Below are 19,114 nucleotides of genomic sequence, written 5' to 3' on the forward strand. Positions count from 1 at the left end.
TGTGTGGGCCTTATGATGATATACAGCTGCAGTGTGCCAATAAAAGGACTGAAAGAGAGGGGGAGAGAGGGAGGGAGGAAGGGAGGGAGGAAGGGAGGAAGCGCACTGAAGTCTCGCTGACGCTGGCACAGTGAGAGACTGTGTCCTGGCCTCCCGGCAGGGGCTGGCTGAACAGCCGCTGTGGACCACGATTTGACTGCGCCACTGGTGGGTCCTCAGCACAGCAGCGGGCTGTCCAGGCCACCAGCTCCAGATGTCGCGGCCGGGGCTGCTGTGTGTTCTGGCCGCAGAGCTGGCCTCAGCAGACATAGCAGGGGCCGGGACACGCCCCCTCCCTCCTGAGGATGCAGCTCCGGTTTTACTTACAGCTTCATTGCATCCTGCTGAAAACTACACTTCCCAGTTTCCCTTGCAGCCAGATGGGGCCCTGGGAGCAGGCTCTGGCCAGCCTTAAGTCATGAAGCCATCCTGCAGGACGTCTGGGAAAGGGGCCTAAGAGGCACTGACACTATTGGGGTGTGTTTCCTTGCCAGCCAGCACCCGTCTGCCATGGGTCACAGGCTAGCTGCTTGGCATCCTAGACCCATCTTGACCCCCAAGTGGCTCTGAGGACAGATGTGCTGGCGTGGCGGGGCAGCACAAAAAGAAAGGACATGGGCATTTATTTGTAGCTGGGCGAGGTGGCACACCGCCCATAATCCCATTACTTGGGAGGCTGAGAGAAGAGGATTGCTGATTCGAGACCAACCTCAGCAAATTAGCAAGGCCCTGTTTCAAAATAAAATAATAAAAAAATAAGACTGGGAGATGTAGCTCGTAGGTAGACTGTCCCTGGGTTCAATCTCTAGTACCAAAAAGAAGAGGGAAAGGAAGGAAGGAAGGAAGGGAGGGAGGGAGGATGTGGAGGAGGGAGAAGGAAAAGGAAGGAGGGGGAGGAGCATGGATTTCTTTATTTCCTGAAAACAAGTTTTCTTTAAATGAAGGTTTAAGTACATTGCATAACAGTAAGACTATAAGGGGAAATACCAAAGCCCAGTCTGTCACTCCACATGGCACCGGGCAGCCGTTGCCAACGGGTGCGAGCTCCGTAGCCAGCGCGTGACTGCCGACATCTGTCTGGTCCTGGTCCCTTGTCGGTTTAGCCAGTGTGAGGCTGGCTTCACGTTCTGCTGCGAGGATACCCTGAGCCAGGAGATGTCCGGTGGGGAAGCCCTCTGGCGGCCAGCCAGGGGTTGCCCTCACCCTGGGGGATGGTGACCTCTGCGTTCTGCCCAGCTGCCCCTCAACACTGGGCTCCCCCCAGTGGTCCAGCTGTAGCCGCTGCCTCCCATCCCCTCTGGATTCCCCAGGGCTGCTCAGGGGGACATTCCTTTTGGGGCTGGGGACTCTGCAGAGGGAGAGAGGATCCTGTGGCCAGACATGGCCGTCTGTGATCTTGGCGGCCCCAGGCTTCGCGGAAGGTTCCCGTTAGCGCTTCTGGCTGGACACCGCCAGGAGGGGCTGTTTAAATGAGGTCTCCAAGACTAGATGGCTTGTTGCTTTTCAGCTTATTATAGGAAGGACTTACACGAGCTCAAACTCAAATCAGCCCCAAAGGTTCCATTATACACGCTGTGAGGTTTTGGGGGGGCATTTGACCTCTGAGCTACACCCCCTGCCCTATTTTTTATTCTTTATTTTGAAACAGGGTCTCACTGAGTTGCGGAGGGCCTCACTAAGTAGCTGAGGCTGGCCGCGAACCGCGATCCTCCTGTCTCAGCCTCCCGAATGCTGGGATGACAAGCGTGCCCACCGCGCCCGGCTTGCTGAGAGGTTTTAAAGCTTGTGACAAGGGAGAGGGGAAGGCTACCGTCAGAAGGAATCCTCTCAGCGAGGCCCCCGCACTGAGGCCAGGAGCCTCCAGCCGCTCGTCCTGAGCCGGCGCAGCTCTGCCGGCCCTGGCCGTGTCCTTGCGCGGGTCACTCTGTCTCTGAGTCACTTCTCCATTTCCTGGATGCTTGCTTACGGCACCAGTGCAGGCCAGTTTCCTCGCAAACCCCCTTCCACAACTTCTCCTTGGTAGCATCGTGCACAGGGGGAGTCCGTATCATTAGCGGGATCTTGGCTTTGGTCAGTGAAGGTCCCAGCTGCCCTGGCATTGCCACACCCGTCCCCTGCGCCCACGCCCTTGACCCCTGCACACCACCGATCCGCTCCAGTCTGGCACTGCGCCGGCCCTGCACCACTGCCTGGTCATGGAATCCACTTGGGTCGATCCATTGATGGAGAGACATACATTTCTATCTTAACCGAGCCACGTCACTTTTAACAAATGTCAGATGGCCAAACCTAACTCTATAGTAAGACCGTGGGGGTCCAGAAAAAGAGGCCAAAGAATTGCTGTTTAATCCGAGTAAAATAAAAACTTTTTAAGGTTCTTTCCAAGAAACAGGAAGTCTCAGCTACATCAAGAAGATTGGGGCTCGCCGAGGTCACGCACGCACTTTCTGTCCCTCGCCATGGTTCCCCTGACTTTCATGAGGTGCCGTTCACGGTTTTCCTTCTTTATCTTACCTGGGCGACGTCTTTAATTTATCTCAAAACATTCCAGCTCTGCAGATAGTGGCTGTTTAAGAACACACTACATCCTAAAGCCTTCCTTTGTGGTTTCAGGGGCGACAGTACCTCCTGTGGGACGTCAGTCCTTGATTCTCGGAGACAGACGAGGAGAGCGGGGCTCGATGTCCAGGAATGTTCTGGAGCTTGGCTGGAGTGCGCCAGCCTGCCGAGGCCCGCGGTGTCCTCGGCCCGTCTCGGCTGGCCGCTCACTTGGCGTTCCTCTTTCCAGGGGCCGGAGTCCGGGAGGACGTGTTTCTCATTTGGAGGGAGATGGAAGAAGCTTGTGGCACGCTGGCCCAGGTCCAGAGGCTGGTGGCCGCGCTCCCCAAGTCCGACGTGGCCCCAGCAGACTGCGGTGGGTGCTCTTTTGGGTCACGAGGGTAAGGGAGTCACAGATGTTAGTAGTTGGGGCCGGACGGTGCTTTCTCTGCTCCTAACTGGGAGAGCGCCTTGCTTGGCTGTAAGAAGCGTCTGCAGAGATGACGTGTTATAATGTGCACGTGGATGGTCCAGACAGAGCCAGAACCGGGCAGCAGTTAAAGCTGTGACGGCAACTTCCTCAGGAATGATGAGGAAAAAGGGCCTGCACAGAACGGGGCTCAACTCTGACCACACGGCGGGGCCGTGGGGGTTTACAGCCAGGGAACCCGTGGGCCGTCCAGCGGGCGGAGGTGGTTAAGGGGAGACCTCGGGGCCAGGACTCCGGCTGAGCTGAGCAGATTCCTGCGGAAGGCAGGCCAGAGCGATCAGACGGCCCCGGTGGAGGGAGGAGAGAAGCCACCAGGTGAATGCTTGCGGAGGGCCGTGGGGGATTCTGGCTGCACTGACTTGGAGCGTTTGGGCCAAAATCTAGCCCTGCAAAGATGAGCAGGGGAAGCCAGAGGCTGAGGCCTCACTGGGAAGGGCATGCGGAGGAGCTCGTCTGGAGCTTGGGCAAGGGAGACGCCACCCAGGGGCAGGTGCTCCCAGAGAAGCCGTGAGAACCGCCGGGGGGGCAGGGAACGGGGCGCCAGCCACTTCCGGTCCCGGGAAGCCCTCGCTGTAGGCTGGCTCACACCCAGGCTGCCTGTGCCGGGCTGGCATCTGCCCACCCTCGCAGAGTTGCCAGGAACGCTAGGCTCACTGACTCAGAGCTTTTTCTGCAAAGCTCTTGTGTTCGTTTTGTCCTCTCAGGCTTTCCTTGCATACTCACCTAAAAGCATTAAAAACAAGAGCCCGGCCATTAACAGAGAACACTCCGTTCTCAGGCACTGGTCTAAGCACTCGCGCGTCCCTTCACTCGGTTATTCCCGCGTGTGCTTTACCGTGCACAGGTTCATCACCCGCGAACAGCGTGTGGCCTTTCTCTACGTATACCACAAGGATTGGATACCCTAGGGGCTCAGTCCTGAGGACTTTTGTACGGCTTCATTGGGCAGTATCATTATCACGGTGGGATTCGAGGTGGCATTCCCGCACACGTTGCTTGATGCATTTCCCTCTGGGTTCTACCCCGCCCTCCCCTGCTTCCCCACAGGTGCTCGTGGGCTGGCGGCGGTCCCTCATCGACGGCCAGAGTATCATTTGGTCTGCTCCCTTCCTCAGCCGCCCCCCCTTCTCCCCGGCCCCTCCACTGCTCTCTGGGCTCCTCTCCTTGTTTAATGACCTCAGAGATGTCACATTTTCTCCCCTGTTTCCTGGTCACGGTGACGAAAGCACCGCGACTTTCACCACTTGTAAGTGACAGCCCTGGTAGGTCCTCGCCAGAGCGATGAGGCGCGAGAAGGAGGTGAAGGCCCAGTTCAGAAAGGAAGTACATCGCCACTGCTTGAAGAAGACGTTCCCTTACGTATAGAAAATCCCAAACTCCAACAAAAAGGGTTAGAACTCAAAATAAATTCAGCAAAACTGCAGTATGCAAAATCAACATACAAAAATCAGCTGTACTAATAGGCGATAATAGTGAATTATCTGAAATAGAAATTAGGAAAGCAACCCATTTACAATAGGTTTTTTAAAAAACTGTAGACATAAACGTAACCAAACCGGGGAAAGAACTCTATAATGAAACTTATAGAACACTGATGAAGGAATCGGAAGGAGACGTGAGCGCCTCGAGGCGCTGGGCTGCAGGCCTCGGTGCTGGAGTGCCGAGCATCCTCTCCCCGTCTGTGTGTGATCCAGGCCTGATTCTCAAACAAGAAGATGGTTTTTCTTGCCAAGTGTTAAATCTGTGCAGTTAGGAAGCTGCCCCCGCCTTCAGATACAGCTGCAGCGCATGACGTTTCCGGGCCCTTGATTTGGGAAGACCTTCACGGACACTCTGTGACCCGCGAGAGCTAATGGGCTTAATCGTGCTGTGAAGTCGCGCTTGAACCATGGCCGGGGCGGTGCTGAAGATTACCCTCTGAGACTCGAGATTTGACTCGAGGTCTGACTCGGTTGTTTCAAAATATCAGCCTCAATGTCAAAAGCCAGGAGGTGATGAGAGGCTGGGCCAAGCTCTGCGGCGATTCCGCCATCAGCTTGATGGGCATTGGGAGCGCAGGGTTTCTGAACACACAGAGGTGCTCCTTTTCACTGATGTTACATTGAGCAGTCATCACTATCCTTTGTTTTTATTTTTTGTTTTGTTTTGAGGTCTTGAGGAGGAGTAAAGTACACGGATTAAGGGTTGGAAAGACGGTAAACCTGGCTTTGCCATTCTGCGGTGTGAGTCTGGGAAGACATTTACTATCTGTGTCTCTGTTTCCTTGTTTGCAAAACGCAGCTGATAATGACAATACCTGCTCCACGGAGCTGTTGGGAAGACTAGAAGATTATGAGAAAATTCTTGGAAACCACTTAAGCGATGCCGGCACGTGGCTGGAATGTGATGATAAAGTTCCAGCCATTTGATCTGCTCTTCTCGAGTGTGTGCCGTGTGGAGCTCTGCAGTGGTGGAGAATAGAACAGGCATGGAGAAGGCCCTCCACGCTGTGAGGGCCATTCCTTGCTCTGCGAAGGAAGAAAATTAGAACACCAAAGTGTAATCGCCGACTGGGGCGTGAGGATTAAGGAACACGGGACTTCCCGAGCCCTTCTCTAGGGTCAAAGGAAGCCTCTCGGGAGCTGGTACCTGAGAGCTGAGCGAGCGAGTGGGTGAGACTCGGGAGGAGGGCAAGGGGAGCAGGACGCCCGGCAGAGGCCAGCCAAGCCGTGCCCGGCGGGACGGCGGGAAGGAGCTGGCTCTGTTGGAGGGCCGGGCTCAGAGCGTACCAGCTTCCCTACCTCAAGAATGTCTTCCATTCCTGCTCAAAAAGGACGCGGATTGCGTTCTGAGCCAGGCGCGGCTGGGCCCTCTGCAACCAGAAGCATCTGCGCCTTTCAGAGCTCACGCCTCAGGCAGAGGAGAAAGTAAAACTTCTTCCCAATGCAGCCGTGTTTTCTCCTACACACCTTTGTAGCTTTTATTTTTTAATTTTTAAATTTTTTTTTGTGGTACTGGGGGTGGAACCTTGGGGCTTTTCTACCTCTGGGCTATGCTCCCAGACCTTTGTTGTACTTTATTTGGAAACAGGGTCTCCCTAAGTTGCTGAGAGCCTCACTGAGTAGCTGAGGCTGGCTTCGAACCTGCGCGATCCTCCTGTCTCGGCCTCCCAAGCGCGGGGATTCCAAGCGTGCCCACCGCGCCCTGCCCTCTGCATCTTTAAGCTGCTCTCATGGTCTCGTGAGTATTGACAGGGCTGGCTAATCCGCAGCGGGAGCAGGCCCAAGTCCGCTTTACACAAATGTGCATCTTCTCATGGGTAACGAGCTCTGTGTTTTCCAGACCCCAAACAAACAAAACACAGAAACAGATAAACCACACACACAGCAAAACATCTCATTTGAAGAGCCTGCAGTGCTTCCACAGCTCAATTCAGAATTAGCACTCACCCCCCCCCATACACACACACACATAAAGTAGGAGAATTAGTCAGTTCGATTTGTTTTTTGGGTACTGGGAACTGAGCCAAGCGGCATTCTATCTCTGAGCTACACCCCAGCCCTGTCTTAGTTTGAAGCAGGGTCTCAGTAGGTCCTGAGGGCCTCACTAAATTGCTGAGGCTGGCCTCGAACTTGCAACCCTCTGACCCAGCCTCTCACGCCCTGGGATTATATGCTACCACTCCTGGCTTGGAATTTTACAGAAGAGACGCATTTAATTTAGGAATGATGTCAGGATGTGATAGGAGATGCGGCCAAGCTGGAACCATGTTGCTGTTCGGAAGTGATTATGGAAGAAGCAAACCCTTGAGCCCTTTCATTACGAAAAGACTAAAAAGACCCAGGTGAAGTCTCCGAGAGGAAGACCTCTGACCCTCTCTCCTCCATAAAGGCGCTGAGGACGCTGAGTCACCTCTGGAAGTGAACCGGGGTGGTAGTAGCGCAGCGGGACTTCCATCAGGGTGAGTGGCCGCGGCTCACTGGGCCGGCCCGGCTGTGGCGCTGCCCGCCTGCCCTGCCTGTCTCCCCGGCCGCGCGTCCTAACCTGCAGCTGAGCAGCTCGCGAGCCGGAGCCACAGGGCCCGGCCCCTCCTGGCAGCGCCTCGGCCCCGCGGACTCCCGCCCCAGCTGTGTGCTCGCTCCTTGGAGATAGCGCTGCAAGGCCCTCCTCAGCTGACGGGACTCAGAGCTTGCCCTTTCCCGGGGAAGCTGTCAGAAGCCATGAGAGGTGGTGGTGGCTCCGTGGGGCCCGGGGCTGTGGGTCACTGCTAGGATAACCGGCAGGCTCGCTTGAAAGCTTACGAGAAGGGCTGGAGGTGAGATGTGTCTGGAGAGCCTCGGTGCATTTCTTAGCATCCGGAGACCAGCATGCGCAGAGAGCCGCGTGTCTGCCTGGGCTGTGCATACGTTCTGCAGAAGGCTCCGCAGCCTGAGCGCTAAGTAGCCGAGGGTCTCACCAAGTTGTGGAGGCTGGCCTCTGGCCTCGAACCTGCCATCCTCCCACCTCGGCCTCCCAAGTAGTACTGGTGTGCACCACTACACCCTGCAACTCCACCCTTTTAAAATATAAGGAACTTGGACACCTTGGATTTTGATATCCACAGGGGTTCCCGGTACTCATCTGCAGACAGCAAGGGATGATTGCACAAGAAAGTTCTGGAAAACACCAGGGGGGTGTGGCCACGGTTGGGAGTCTTGTGGCAACTGGCATTGGGGGTAACGTGAGCTATGAGACTGACAAGGTGAGCTTCCCTAGAGGCAGCGCTGGACACCCGAGCTGACTCCGAGGCGTCTGAACCTCTCTCCCTCCCCTTGCCAAGCACTTCTGTGAGGCTTTCTCTGCTGACTTGCTACAATCCACTTAGGCCAAGCAGGCGCTGCCTTCCGGCTGCGGCTCAAGATGCCCGCCCAGGAGGGCCGGGACTCGAACCCAGGGCTCCCGACCCAGGTCTGAGGCTCTCCTGACACACGCCCTTGGGCTAGCATCCAGCTCCACCCATCACGGGCCGGCCTCTCCATCAGAGAGGGAGGCCAGAGGGAAGTGATAGATGCCCGCTGCCGGTCTGTGGCGTAACGCTTCTCCGTCCTGCTTCTGGAAGCTTCTTCCCTGAGCCGAAGCATGGCGGCAAAGACAGGCTCCAGCTGGGTAAATGGGCAGCGGGGTGTGACATGGAGGGCTGTGCGTGTGAAGGGCTGATGAACCTACCGTTCCAAAAACAGAGTCAGGAGGAGCCTTGGCTGAGAGCGAGTCAAGTCCAGAAGACGCCTGGGATTCCAAGAAGTGGCTCCAGAGACACGGCCTGAAGGCCCAGGGGCTGTCCTTCTACGACGTCCTTGCTGACTGCTCCTTCCGCCATGCCGACGGCGTGGTTGACATCAGAGCCAAGCCCGAGGACGAGGCCGTGCAGACCAGTGCGGTAGGTGAAGGGAGCGGGTGGGGCCGCCCGTGAGAGGCAGCGGGGCAGGAGCTCCGTGGTCTCCACGAAGAAAGGTGCTCCAGGCCCTTGGGCTCTCTAAGCGAGGCCCGGGAGGGGCGTCGAGTCCAGGGATGGTCTCTCAATGTCGCGGTCTGCGTGGTGCTGCTCCAACAGAATTCCCGACGCTGGGGACTTTATACAAACAAGAGGTTTACTTGGCTCGCGGCTCTCGAGGCTGCAAGCCCAATACCCGGCAGCCTTATCTCTCTGGCCTCTGGTAAATATCCCCTGGCTCCATCACAGCACACCAGAGGAGCGGGGAGGGGAGTTGTCTGTGCAAAAGGGGGCTGAGTGCAGCACATGGCTTTATGGATAGCAAGCTGCTCTGATGGAAGCCCCCTTCAGAGGCCTGCCCCATGACCTCCCACAGCCCTCCCTTTTAAAGGGCCCCCACCTCTGCACACTGGAAGCCCTCGGCTGGGCCTGTAGGAATCCAGGCGTCCGAGCCTCTGGGTCATCCAACAAAGGTCAAGAGAGAGGACGTCTGTTCTTCCGTATCGATCGCAGGGGGAGTGGCCGGTGAGTGCGCCCGAGCCGGCGTTCCGTGCTCCTGTCCCGTGTTCACTGTCTCTAGAGACACATCATTGTCACGACCACCAGCCAGATAGAGTGGGCTCCCAGGAGACGTGCGATCAGACTCTAAGGGTGACGGCACCGGAGGCGTGCGCAGGGAGCACTTAGGAAGCCCTGGTCCAGTGGGCGTCCTGGAAGCCGGCTCCCCACGGCGCCGTCCGGTGTCTGGCGAGAGCTTCATACCGTGTCAACTCGTGGCAGATGTGGAAGGAGCGTAGGGGAGGCTGCCCTGCTTTATAACGACCCACTCTCGGGGAAATACTCCAGTTCTGGGACACGAACCCAGCCTGCAAGGAAAACATCCGTCTTTCCTAATGACCTAATCGCCTCTTAAAGTGCCCCCAGCCCCGACACCGCCCCAGCGGGACAAGTCTCAGCACGGCGGGGACAGACACGTTCAAACCGGCAAATGCAGACCGCGGTGCCGCTGGGCTGCGCTTTGAGAAACGCCCGTGTAGAGAGGGACCCCGAAGGCTTGGCATCGCCAGTGTAAAAGTATGGGCAGGTGGCAAAATGTCGTACTAGGAAACAAAGTCAGGACCAAATAAGTCTCTGGATTTGTAAAACCACTGGAAAGGCCCCTCAGGAGGGTGACGTACGCGGTGGACATGGCGACGTGGAAACCCAAGTGCAGCCCAGAGACCGCAGCCCGGACACCGAGCACAAGTCCAGGCCTCCTCCCATGGCGCGACTCGGCCCTTCCTTTTTAAAAGCCATTATCAGTGAGCTGTAATGAGCGCAGTAAGGTCCATGTGCTGCGTGCGTGCACACAGTGTTCAGTGTGACCCGCTCCTGCTCCTCCCTCCACACGCACATAGCAAGATTGGCCGTGACACCTTCATCTAGTGCCATGATATTACTTGAACTGGGTATTTAGATATTTAAAAGTCGACATAAATAACGCCTTTTCTGTGAATTGTAACTACGTCATAATGCAGTCGAGAGAGAGAAACGTGCACGCTCACCGCACGTGCGAATCAGGCTGCCTGGGGTCTGCTTCCTGGTCCTCATCTTTTTCTTCCCGAATATACTCCATTTTGGCCATCCTGGGCTTCAAGAAACTCTGCAGTCGTGCCAGCAAACTCTTAGCTGGGGATGCTGAGCCTGACGTCTCCCGTGACCTCCTCTAGCCCCGCCTGCACCACACTTGTCCCTGTGGGTGTGTTCATGCTGGATGGCGTGTGGCCATGCCCTCTTCCCAGAACCCTCTGTGCTTCCCAGGATTCACATGGTCTCCTCCACGGTGCTCCGGTTTCCCAGCTGGCTCCTCCCCGTTACCACGTGCTCGAGAAGGCAGGGCGCGGGGCTTTGCTTAGGACTCCTCGTCCTGGTACCTGGAAGGGCGCCTGCCACCACTGAGACGGACCTAAGCAGATCGCTCTTGGTGGGACTCTGTCCTTGGGCCAGTTCTCCATGTCCCAGGAAAGGGAGCCACACAGGGACAGAGCGGGTTCTTGGCTGCCTCCTGCCTCGCTTCACTTTCGGCCGGGAATAGCAAGGGAAAGCGGGTTCGTGGGGTCTCACATCCCCTCCCTGGAGCGCACTCTCCACCCTCCTTGTCAAGACCTCACAGTCTTTACTGTCCGGCCCAGCACCGGGTGCGAGGTTAGGACGCGGTGCATAGAACTCTCTCTGTCTCTGTCTCTGTCTTCTTCTGCCTCTTTGTCTCTCTGTTTCTGTCTGTCTGTCTGCCTGCCTGTCTGCCTGCCTGTCTGTCTGTCTCTCTCGTCTCCCTCCTGCATGATTCAGGCAGAGAGGCAAGTGCAGCCCGGAGGCTTCCTTGTGTGCACGGCTTCTGAGCGGTTCTATCCCGTCACTTCTTAGGAGACCAACAGGAAGATCGTCCATGCCAAGTACTGCAGCGGGTTCGTCCACGCCGCCTGGAGGGACGGGCGCCTGGTCCACGTCAGCGTCACCAAGGAGAAGTGCAGGTGGTACAGCGAGAGGATCCACGCGGCCCTGGCTCGCATCCACAGGAGGTCGGTGCATCCGGGGAGACAGGGCTCAGCCTCTCTGGAAAGCTTTTGGTAAAAGACCAACCAGGAGAAACGGCCAACAGACGTGTTTAAGTCAGGGTTGTCGTCTGCCAGCCTCATTAACAACAGTCAGGGTGTTTTTCGGTGGTACTGGAGGTTGAACCTAGGGACATTCTACCTCCAAACTATACCCCCAGTCCTATTTTACTTTTTAGTTTGAAACAGGGCCTCACTAAGTTGCTGAGAGCTTTGCTAAATTGCTGAGACTGGTCTTGAACCTACAATCCTCCCGTCTCAGCCCACTAAATACTGGAATTACAGGCCTGTGCCACCGCGCCCGGCTCTAAAGTAATTTCATTTTGCAGACCTCACTTTATTCTTTGTGGATTAAGGCGGCATCCCCACAGTGGCTGGTTGGAAGATGAACTTCCTGGGCCTTGCAGCAAGCTCGCAGGACCTCCTCCTCCTCCTCCTCCTCCTCCTCCTCCTCCTCCTCCTCTTCCTCCTCTTCCTCCTCCTCCTCCTCTCCTCTTCTTCCTCCTCCTTCTCCTTGGCAATACCTTCTTGGCATTAGTAATTCCACTTGCCACTTAGTCTAACCCCGAGGGCACCTTCTGCGCATCTGTCTCCCCATGCCCTTCCCACTCACTCTCTCCCTTCCACAGGAGCGGCCTCTTCACTATCTGCCCTAGAATCCTGTCTGCCTGGGTCTCACTGAACTCTCGGCTCAACTTGAAACATTCCCGAGTCCCTGATCCCCTCCCGCTGCCCCTGCGGTCAAGAGCTCAGTCCCACTCTCCAGCCGCCTGGCGCTTGGGTGGTTACAAGGCCCTGGGGTTACCTGATTCTGCCCAGGAGCTCCCTGGAGCCTCAGGAATGTTCTGGGTGTTGGCATGACAAAGGCCTACAGGATTAGACCAAATGGTCTCAAGTGTAGCTAAGGGTCTCCCAGAGCAGATGTCTCTAAGTACTTTTACTTCTGTCTTCGCTACAGACGTTGATTTATTTTTCTGCCATATTGATTTTCCTAGCCTGCTTTACTTGGTGGCTGTGGGTGGTGGGGGGACTGATAAGGGATCCAGTCCAGCTATGGGGTTTTGTATAGTGAAACCTCCAGGGGAGTAACCCGCTCATAGCGCGGTGCTGGCCTCTGTGGGTGCGTCCCTGAGCATTCAGGACAGTGACCTCACCCGGAGGGTCTGACCGTTCCTTTTGGGACTCCCCCCTAGGATTAAGTGGCTACAGGATGGGAGTCAAACCCTCTTTGGAAAAGCGCCTAAAGATTGCATCTATGTCCTCATCGACACGTCCCACTCAATGAAGAGCAAACTTGGCCTGGTGAAGGACAAGGTGCTTCAGTTTATCCAGGTGCGCCTGAGCTGGCGGGTCTGTGCACTCGGGGGCCGTGTCTCTACTGGCCACACTGCAACGGACAGGAAGGCTTTGCACTGAAAATCCAGAAGGAAGCCGGCTCAGAAGAGGCCGATTCGAGAATGACCTTTTCCTGGCAGAGCCCTGTCGTCTGTTGGGTCCTCTCGGTCGCAGTGGCCTAGGAGAGTTTCTCTGCTGATTCATTCAGGTCTTCTCCGTTCTGAAATCTGCGACACCAGACACCTCCTCTGTTTCCCAGAGATTTATTTTCTTGGCGTTTTAATTTTAATTTTCCGTACTTATTAGGGATGTTAGATACATAGGGAGGTGGAGGCAGCCCAGGAGAAGCCTCCAGTTCCCACCCTACCCGCACAGCCTCTTAACTAGTGTCCTGAAGCAGCTGGCTTAAGTTTCCTAATGCCATTTTCCACACTAGTACTCTTGTGAGTTACATTAATATATGGGCCACAGAAATAGTAGTGGGAGTGTTTGAAACATACAAATTCGGTTTTTAATTTGATTAGCCTCTAATCAAACCGTGGAGGCTCATGGGCTAAGGGAAAACCTATAGATCTATAACTGAGTATTAGCTTTTCCCAAAAGATGATGATCAAAATTATTTTATCATTTTGAATTTGTTTTCTTTAAGGATATTGCGTTTAGTAGGCTAATTCAGCATGCTATCAATGATGAGGATTAAATATTTAATGTCAAGCTCTTATATATGTGTAAGTTTATATTACATATATTATATGTATACTATATGTCCGTACCTTAATATATACATTTGTAAAGGTCTAACATTCAAGCTATGCTTAATTTTTATTTAAATACCTCTTGTACTAGAAATGATTGTTTTCTGTTAAACATAATTTTTAGCTTCTAGAACTGAAAACATATATCCCCGTGATTAAAACACACCGAGCGGTGAGCTGCCCTGAGATCTTCTCACGTTTGAGAGGTTCTGTGGCTTACTGTTCACTGTCTCTTACAGGAACAGCTGAAATACAAAAGTAAATTCAACTTTGTGACGTTTGATGGTCAGGCGGCGGCTTGGCGGGAGAAACTTGCTGAAGTCAATGCAGACAATTTGGAGCAGGCTCGGTCCTGGATTAGAGGCATGGAGGTGAGAGGGCGATGCCTGGGGCCGAAGCCTCAGGGCCGCGTGTCCTGACCTGATTGGCAGGCTGGAGGCGCCGAGGAAGGCATTTTACAGAAATCAGATCACTGCGATGTCACTGGCCGGTATCTTGAGATGAGATGGGCGCAGCCCTCCCTCAGCATCCACAGGGCGTGGTTCCAGGACCCCCCCCCCAAGACACCAAAATTCATGGCCGCTCATGTCTCCTGTGTAAAATGGCGTAGTGCTGCTGGGAGTGGTGGCGCACGCTTGTCATCCCCGCGCTTGGGAGGCAGAGGCAGGAGGATCGAGCAGGTTCGAAGTCAGCCGCGCTGGCTTAAGAGACCCTGTTTCAAAAATACAGAAAATAGGTCTGGGAGTGTAGCCTAGAGGTAGAAGGGCTTCCAGGAACCCCAGTACCACCAAAAATAAATAAATAAATAAACAAAATGGCGTAGTGCTGCCACGGAACCTGCGCACATCCTCCAGGATCCTCGAAACCGTCCCCGGATGCTTTACCACGCTCTGCACCCTGAAGTGTCACCAAGACATGGGCGCACTGTATCGCTTAGGGAAGAGCAAGGAGACAGCCTGCCGGTGGATAGTCCAGAGGCAGTCCCCGGGCCGTCCCTCCGTAGCTGGGCGAGTGCTTGGACGCGGGGCCCTGGACGCGGAGAGTCCACTGTGTCTCATCTCCTGATCCATCCTTGCTCTGGGCTCAGCCACGTGATAAAAGCCAGCATCAGACAGTGCTACTCTGAGCGCTCGGATGCTCATATCCGCCTCCTCTGACACTTTATCATTGCTTCAAAGGGGCGAGCGCAGCTCTTCCAAGCCGCAAACTTTGTTCCAAGGTAATAAACTTTTAGAGGCTCTCGGTACCGCCTGAGTGTTTAGGACTGAGAGCCAGAAGAGAAATGGGGCAGCAGGAGGGAGGAGAAGGGGACCAGCTCTTGAGTCTGCACTTTGCTTGGAGACCTTTAGAGCCGCTGCCCTTGGTGCTTCCGCACCGGACCCAGGAGGCATCTTCTTCTCCTAAATTTCCTTTTGTCTTCAGCTTAACTGAATTTAAAATGTCCTCCTGAACCATAATGGTGTTCCAGATAATTTTTTTTTTAAATAGGGTCTCACTAGGTTGCCAAGAGTCTCTCTACATTGCTGAGGCTGTTCTCAAACCTGCGATCTTCCTGTTTCAGCTTCCCAGGCGCTGGGATTACAGGTGTGGCCACCACACCCGCCCGTTACTTTCTGAATGCTTTTTGTGACGATTTGGGTCTGGGATGTGTCCCTGAAAGCTCATGTGTTAAAAGCGTGGTCTCCAATGCAACAAGGTTCAGAGGCAGGTGTGCTGGACAAGGTGGGTCACTGCCCTGGAGGACTACGTCTGTCCTTCTGTCCTGACACCCCTCTCTCTCAACCCCCCCCCTCTCTCCTTCCCACTGTCACGAGCCGAGCAGCTTTCTCCCACCATCTTTAGCCACCATGACACTTTCACCTTGGAGCCAGCCAACCATGGACTGAACTGTGAAACCACAAGCCCAGCGACCTCTCCATCGCCCCTCAATCTTGTCACATATTTTGGTTCCGTGACCAAGACACTGACTAACACACTTCTTAAGTTCTTCACTCTTTCTCCTCTTTTTCCTGAAACTCATGGTATAAATGTTGTGTATGTAATCATTTTAGAAATGGCATCCGTTGATTGGTTTTCCTATTCAAAAGCAGTATTTCTGCTTCATGGTATGAGTAATTTTTTTTTCAGATGGGTGCCCTGTTTACCAGCTCCATTTTTGTTTTGGTTTGTTTTGGTTTTGGTGGTACTGGGGTTCCTGGAAGCCCTTCTACCTCCGGGCTACACTCCCAGACCTATTTTTACATTTTTATTTGGAAACAGGGTCTCCTAAACCAGCGCGCGCGGCTGGCTTCGAACCCGCGCGATCCTCCTGTCTCTGCCTCCCAAGCGCGGGGATGACAAGTGTGCGCCACCACGCCCGGCGGGCGGATGGTAATTTTTTTATTGTATCCTGGACAACTTGATAGTTGAGAGACTAGCCCCACTTAAAGCTTCTCATTTACCACCATCGCCGTGTTAGGTGTGCCATGATTGCCTGGCTTGCACGCGTAGGCTTTCATTCCAGCGAGAGCTTGGCTTCCGGAGCCTCTCTTGCTGCTGGGCTCCCACTCAGCTTCTGTTTGGTGCGGTCTACAGGGCTGGCCGGCACATCCTGAGCGGCTTGCTGTTTCTGGGTGGGTGACCTTTTTTTTTTTCCCCCCTTTGGTGGTACTGGGGTTCCTGGAAGCTCTTCTACTTCCGGGCTACACTCCCAGACCTATTTTATATTTTTTTATTTGGAAACAGGGTCTCTTAAGCCAGTGAGGCTGGCTACGAACCAGCGCAATCCTCCTGTCTCTGCCCCCCAAGCGTGGGGATTATAAGCGTGTCACCACGTCCAGTTGGTGACCTTCTGAGGGTGCTGGGGTGAGACTTGCTGAGTCGTTGTCTCCTCCTCCTCCTCCTCCTCCTCCTCCTTTCCTCCTCCTCCTCTTCCTCCTCCTCCTCCTCCTCCTCCTCCTCCTCCTCCTTCTTTTGATACTATGGATTAAACTCAGGGACATTCTATCTCAGAGCTACCCCCAGTTCTTTTTATTTTTTTACTTTAAAACAAGGTCTCACTAAATTGAGGGTTTCACTAGTTTTCTGAACCTAGCCTCAAACCTGCGATCCTCCTGTCTTAGCCTCCCATTTACTGGGATTACAGGTATGCACCACTATACCTTTTTATTTGCCTCAGGGTAAAAATGCAGGAAACGTGAGTGTTCCACCTCGTGCGTGTTCAGTACATGTTGTTTTGTGACCGCCATCACTACCATCACTTCTCTGGCCTCTACTCATCCGGCCTTTACAAATACAGAATTGCCAGATTGTAAACAAAACGGGAGCTGGGAATTCCCATCATCTCTCTGTCATCTCTCTGTCTGCCTACCTATCCTATCCTGTTCATTTTTATTTATTGTTTTAAATATATTTTTATTGGTACATTGCAGTCAGACATCTCAATCCTGTTCATTTTTAAATTATCTTACCTGCTACCTCCATTCGGAGCTACCTCTTGCTGCCCACTCGGCTATAGCAAGCTATGTCCCGCGCCGGGCGTGAGTCATGGCAGCTTCAACTCGGGGCTCGCTGGTGGCCTTCTGGGCCTCAGCACCGTCCCGTGAGTCCCCTCCAGACACGGTTTAGTCTGTCTTTGTCAACTATGTTTCATGCCTGGCCTAAGGCCCGGCATGTGGGACTCAGGTGCTTACTAAGTATCCATGGAGATGAAAAGGAGTAAACGGAGGGAGGCCCCGGGAGAGGCCAGGGCGCAGAAGAGCTCTTAGTGGAGAGCACGTCTGTGGCATGGGGCTCTGGAGATGTCTTGGGAAGAGGTTTGGAGATACACTGGACATTTGCCACGCTTCGGGCATCGGTTTCTATGCCCTTTTGCTCCTGACCCATGATATCACCAGCATTTTTATAGCTATAATCTAAAAGACTGACCATGTAACGTAGAGGAAGGGAGGTTTATTTGCTCACGCTTTTCCTTGGAGATACCTGGGTTCCGTCTATGTGAGGCGAGGACCTCGGCTCGCAGGGCTCGGCGGCAGGAAGTGGAGCGAGGGAGAGCGTGGGGGCTGCCCTCCTCACACCGCAGAGGCTGGAAGCAGGAGACAGAGGGAAGAGGAGCCCTGTATGATCCCCAAGGCCGCAGCCCCAGAGACCCGCCTTCTGCAGCCACACCGCACCAGCCTGTGCCACCTACCCACTGCCGAGATGATAACTCTCATGACTTTGCTAAATCAACCCTGAACATTAATAAATGAGCTCTTTAGGGGACATTGTATGTCTAACAGAAGAGAAGTAGAACCTTTGACCCTCTGGAAGTTGAAGTCGTCTCCCTTCCCTGTGGGTAATACGATCCAGATGCGACCGGCCAGAAGGAGCTGGCAGGCTTTGAGTGGAGAGGGACAACCACTGCGGATGCAGGCCTGGCGGAGAGACCGTGGTGTGGTGGCAGACACAGTGTGACGCCCTTCCTACGGAGGCCGGGGCGGCGGGCTCCCAGCATCAGCCAGGCAAGCCATCTGGCGCTTGATGCTGCCCGGGGCCCGGGCAGGTCTGGCAGGGCTGGGTCCTTGCTCCTGGCCTATGGTCCCAAGCCAGGTTCTGCTGCTGGCCTGGAGTCTGGGTGCTGTCCCAATGTCCTTGTGAATGTCTTTCTGCTTGAGACAACCCCAGTTGGTTTTCTTGCTGACAACTGAATTTGGACTGAGAACCTGCATCGGAGAAGAGGGTGAGGGCCCAGGGGCAAGAGACCACACTTGCCTATTAAATAATGGAGTCATTCCAGGGAGCTCCCATTTATATTAGAATAAATCAAGTAAACAAACCTGAAAATAAATTCCTATGCTGGTGAAGGATCAAAGCGATTTCAATGTCATAATTGTCTGATATTAGTTAAAATCATGCATTTTCCTTGACATGCAATCGGTACACTCCGATTTGTTCTTTTTACATGATCGGCTACGGGTGACATTCCAGTTGATGCTGTGTGTAGGAGAATGAGTCATAGCATCACCCTTTGGTTGATTCTGACTCTGCTGGTACAGCTGCCCCGTGGTGCACTGTGGGATCTGTTCCAGGGCCTCCTCCCCCATGGGTACCCAAATCCACAGATGCCCAAGTCTGTGACGTAAAGTGATGCAGCCTTGGCACGCAGCTGTGCACATCCTCCCGTGTGCTTCAAGTCACGCCCACGCTACTTGCACCTACAGTATAGATGCTGTGTGAGTAGCTCCTGTACTCCAGTGTCTAGGGAACAGTGACACACAGAAAGAATTTGTCCATGTTCGGTGCAGATGCAATTTTATTTCCAAAGATTTCTAAGCCCTGGTTGGTCAAATCCAACCAGGATGGACACGGAGTGCCAGCTCTATTTGTTAGCTTGCTCTTCCCGTAACACGTAAAGCAGGAAGTCTAGAGACCCCCACTCAAAGCCCTGCTTCCACACAGGACCCATAGCATGTCCACGCACTTGGAAGTGTGTCTGTAAGCAGAACCTGTTTGGGTTCAAGTCGTACTGGACGCATCCTGGTGCCACCACCAGAGGCTGACGGGCCACACGCACGTTTTCCAAAGGCTGGGGGTCACAAAGAAGTCTTGGTTTGAAATAGCAATGTCCTCCCCCAGGTACCACTCAGGCCGCAGATTTAAGCTCCACTGAGAGCTGAGTGAGCTGTGGCTGAGTCAGCATCTCACCTAGAAACACACAGAGATAAAGTTGCATTAAGATCTCTGTTGTCAGTAAAGGAAACCCAGTCCTGCCCTCGAACAGTCCTGAGGCTGCCTGGCTAGAGAGTTTTATGGACACATCCAGGGATTTGGTTTTTTGGAATCCTTAGGCTTAAATGATCTCAATATAATCTCATCTTTTATTTTACAAGTCCTTTTCTTTTTTTTTTTTTTCCTTTTCTTTTCTTTTTGGAAGGAGACAATAAATACCACTTGCTTA

General features: G+C 54.0%; 1 protein-coding gene across 1 annotated transcript in view; it reads left to right on the forward strand.

Annotated features, from left to right (window-relative positions):
- The window catches only part of VWA3B (von Willebrand factor A domain containing 3B), a gene marked incomplete at both ends in the record, with an annotated part of 112,703 nt that overhangs the window by 29,225 nt on the left and 64,364 nt on the right, over window positions 1-19,114 (forward strand). The window contains 5 exons of the mRNA XM_080711458.1: window positions 2,828-2,953; window positions 8,266-8,462; window positions 10,920-11,074; window positions 12,301-12,439; window positions 13,437-13,568. Of these exons, the coding sequence (XP_080567584.1) occupies window positions 2,828-2,953; window positions 8,266-8,462; window positions 10,920-11,074; window positions 12,301-12,439; window positions 13,437-13,568 (749 nt within the window). The remainder of the gene's footprint in view (window positions 1-2,827; window positions 2,954-8,265; window positions 8,463-10,919; window positions 11,075-12,300; window positions 12,440-13,436; window positions 13,569-19,114) is intronic.

Source organism: Muscardinus avellanarius (assembly GCF_963383645.1).
Source record: "Muscardinus avellanarius genome assembly, chromosome: 15".
Taxonomy (NCBI): Eukaryota; Metazoa; Chordata; class Mammalia; order Rodentia; family Gliridae; genus Muscardinus; species Muscardinus avellanarius.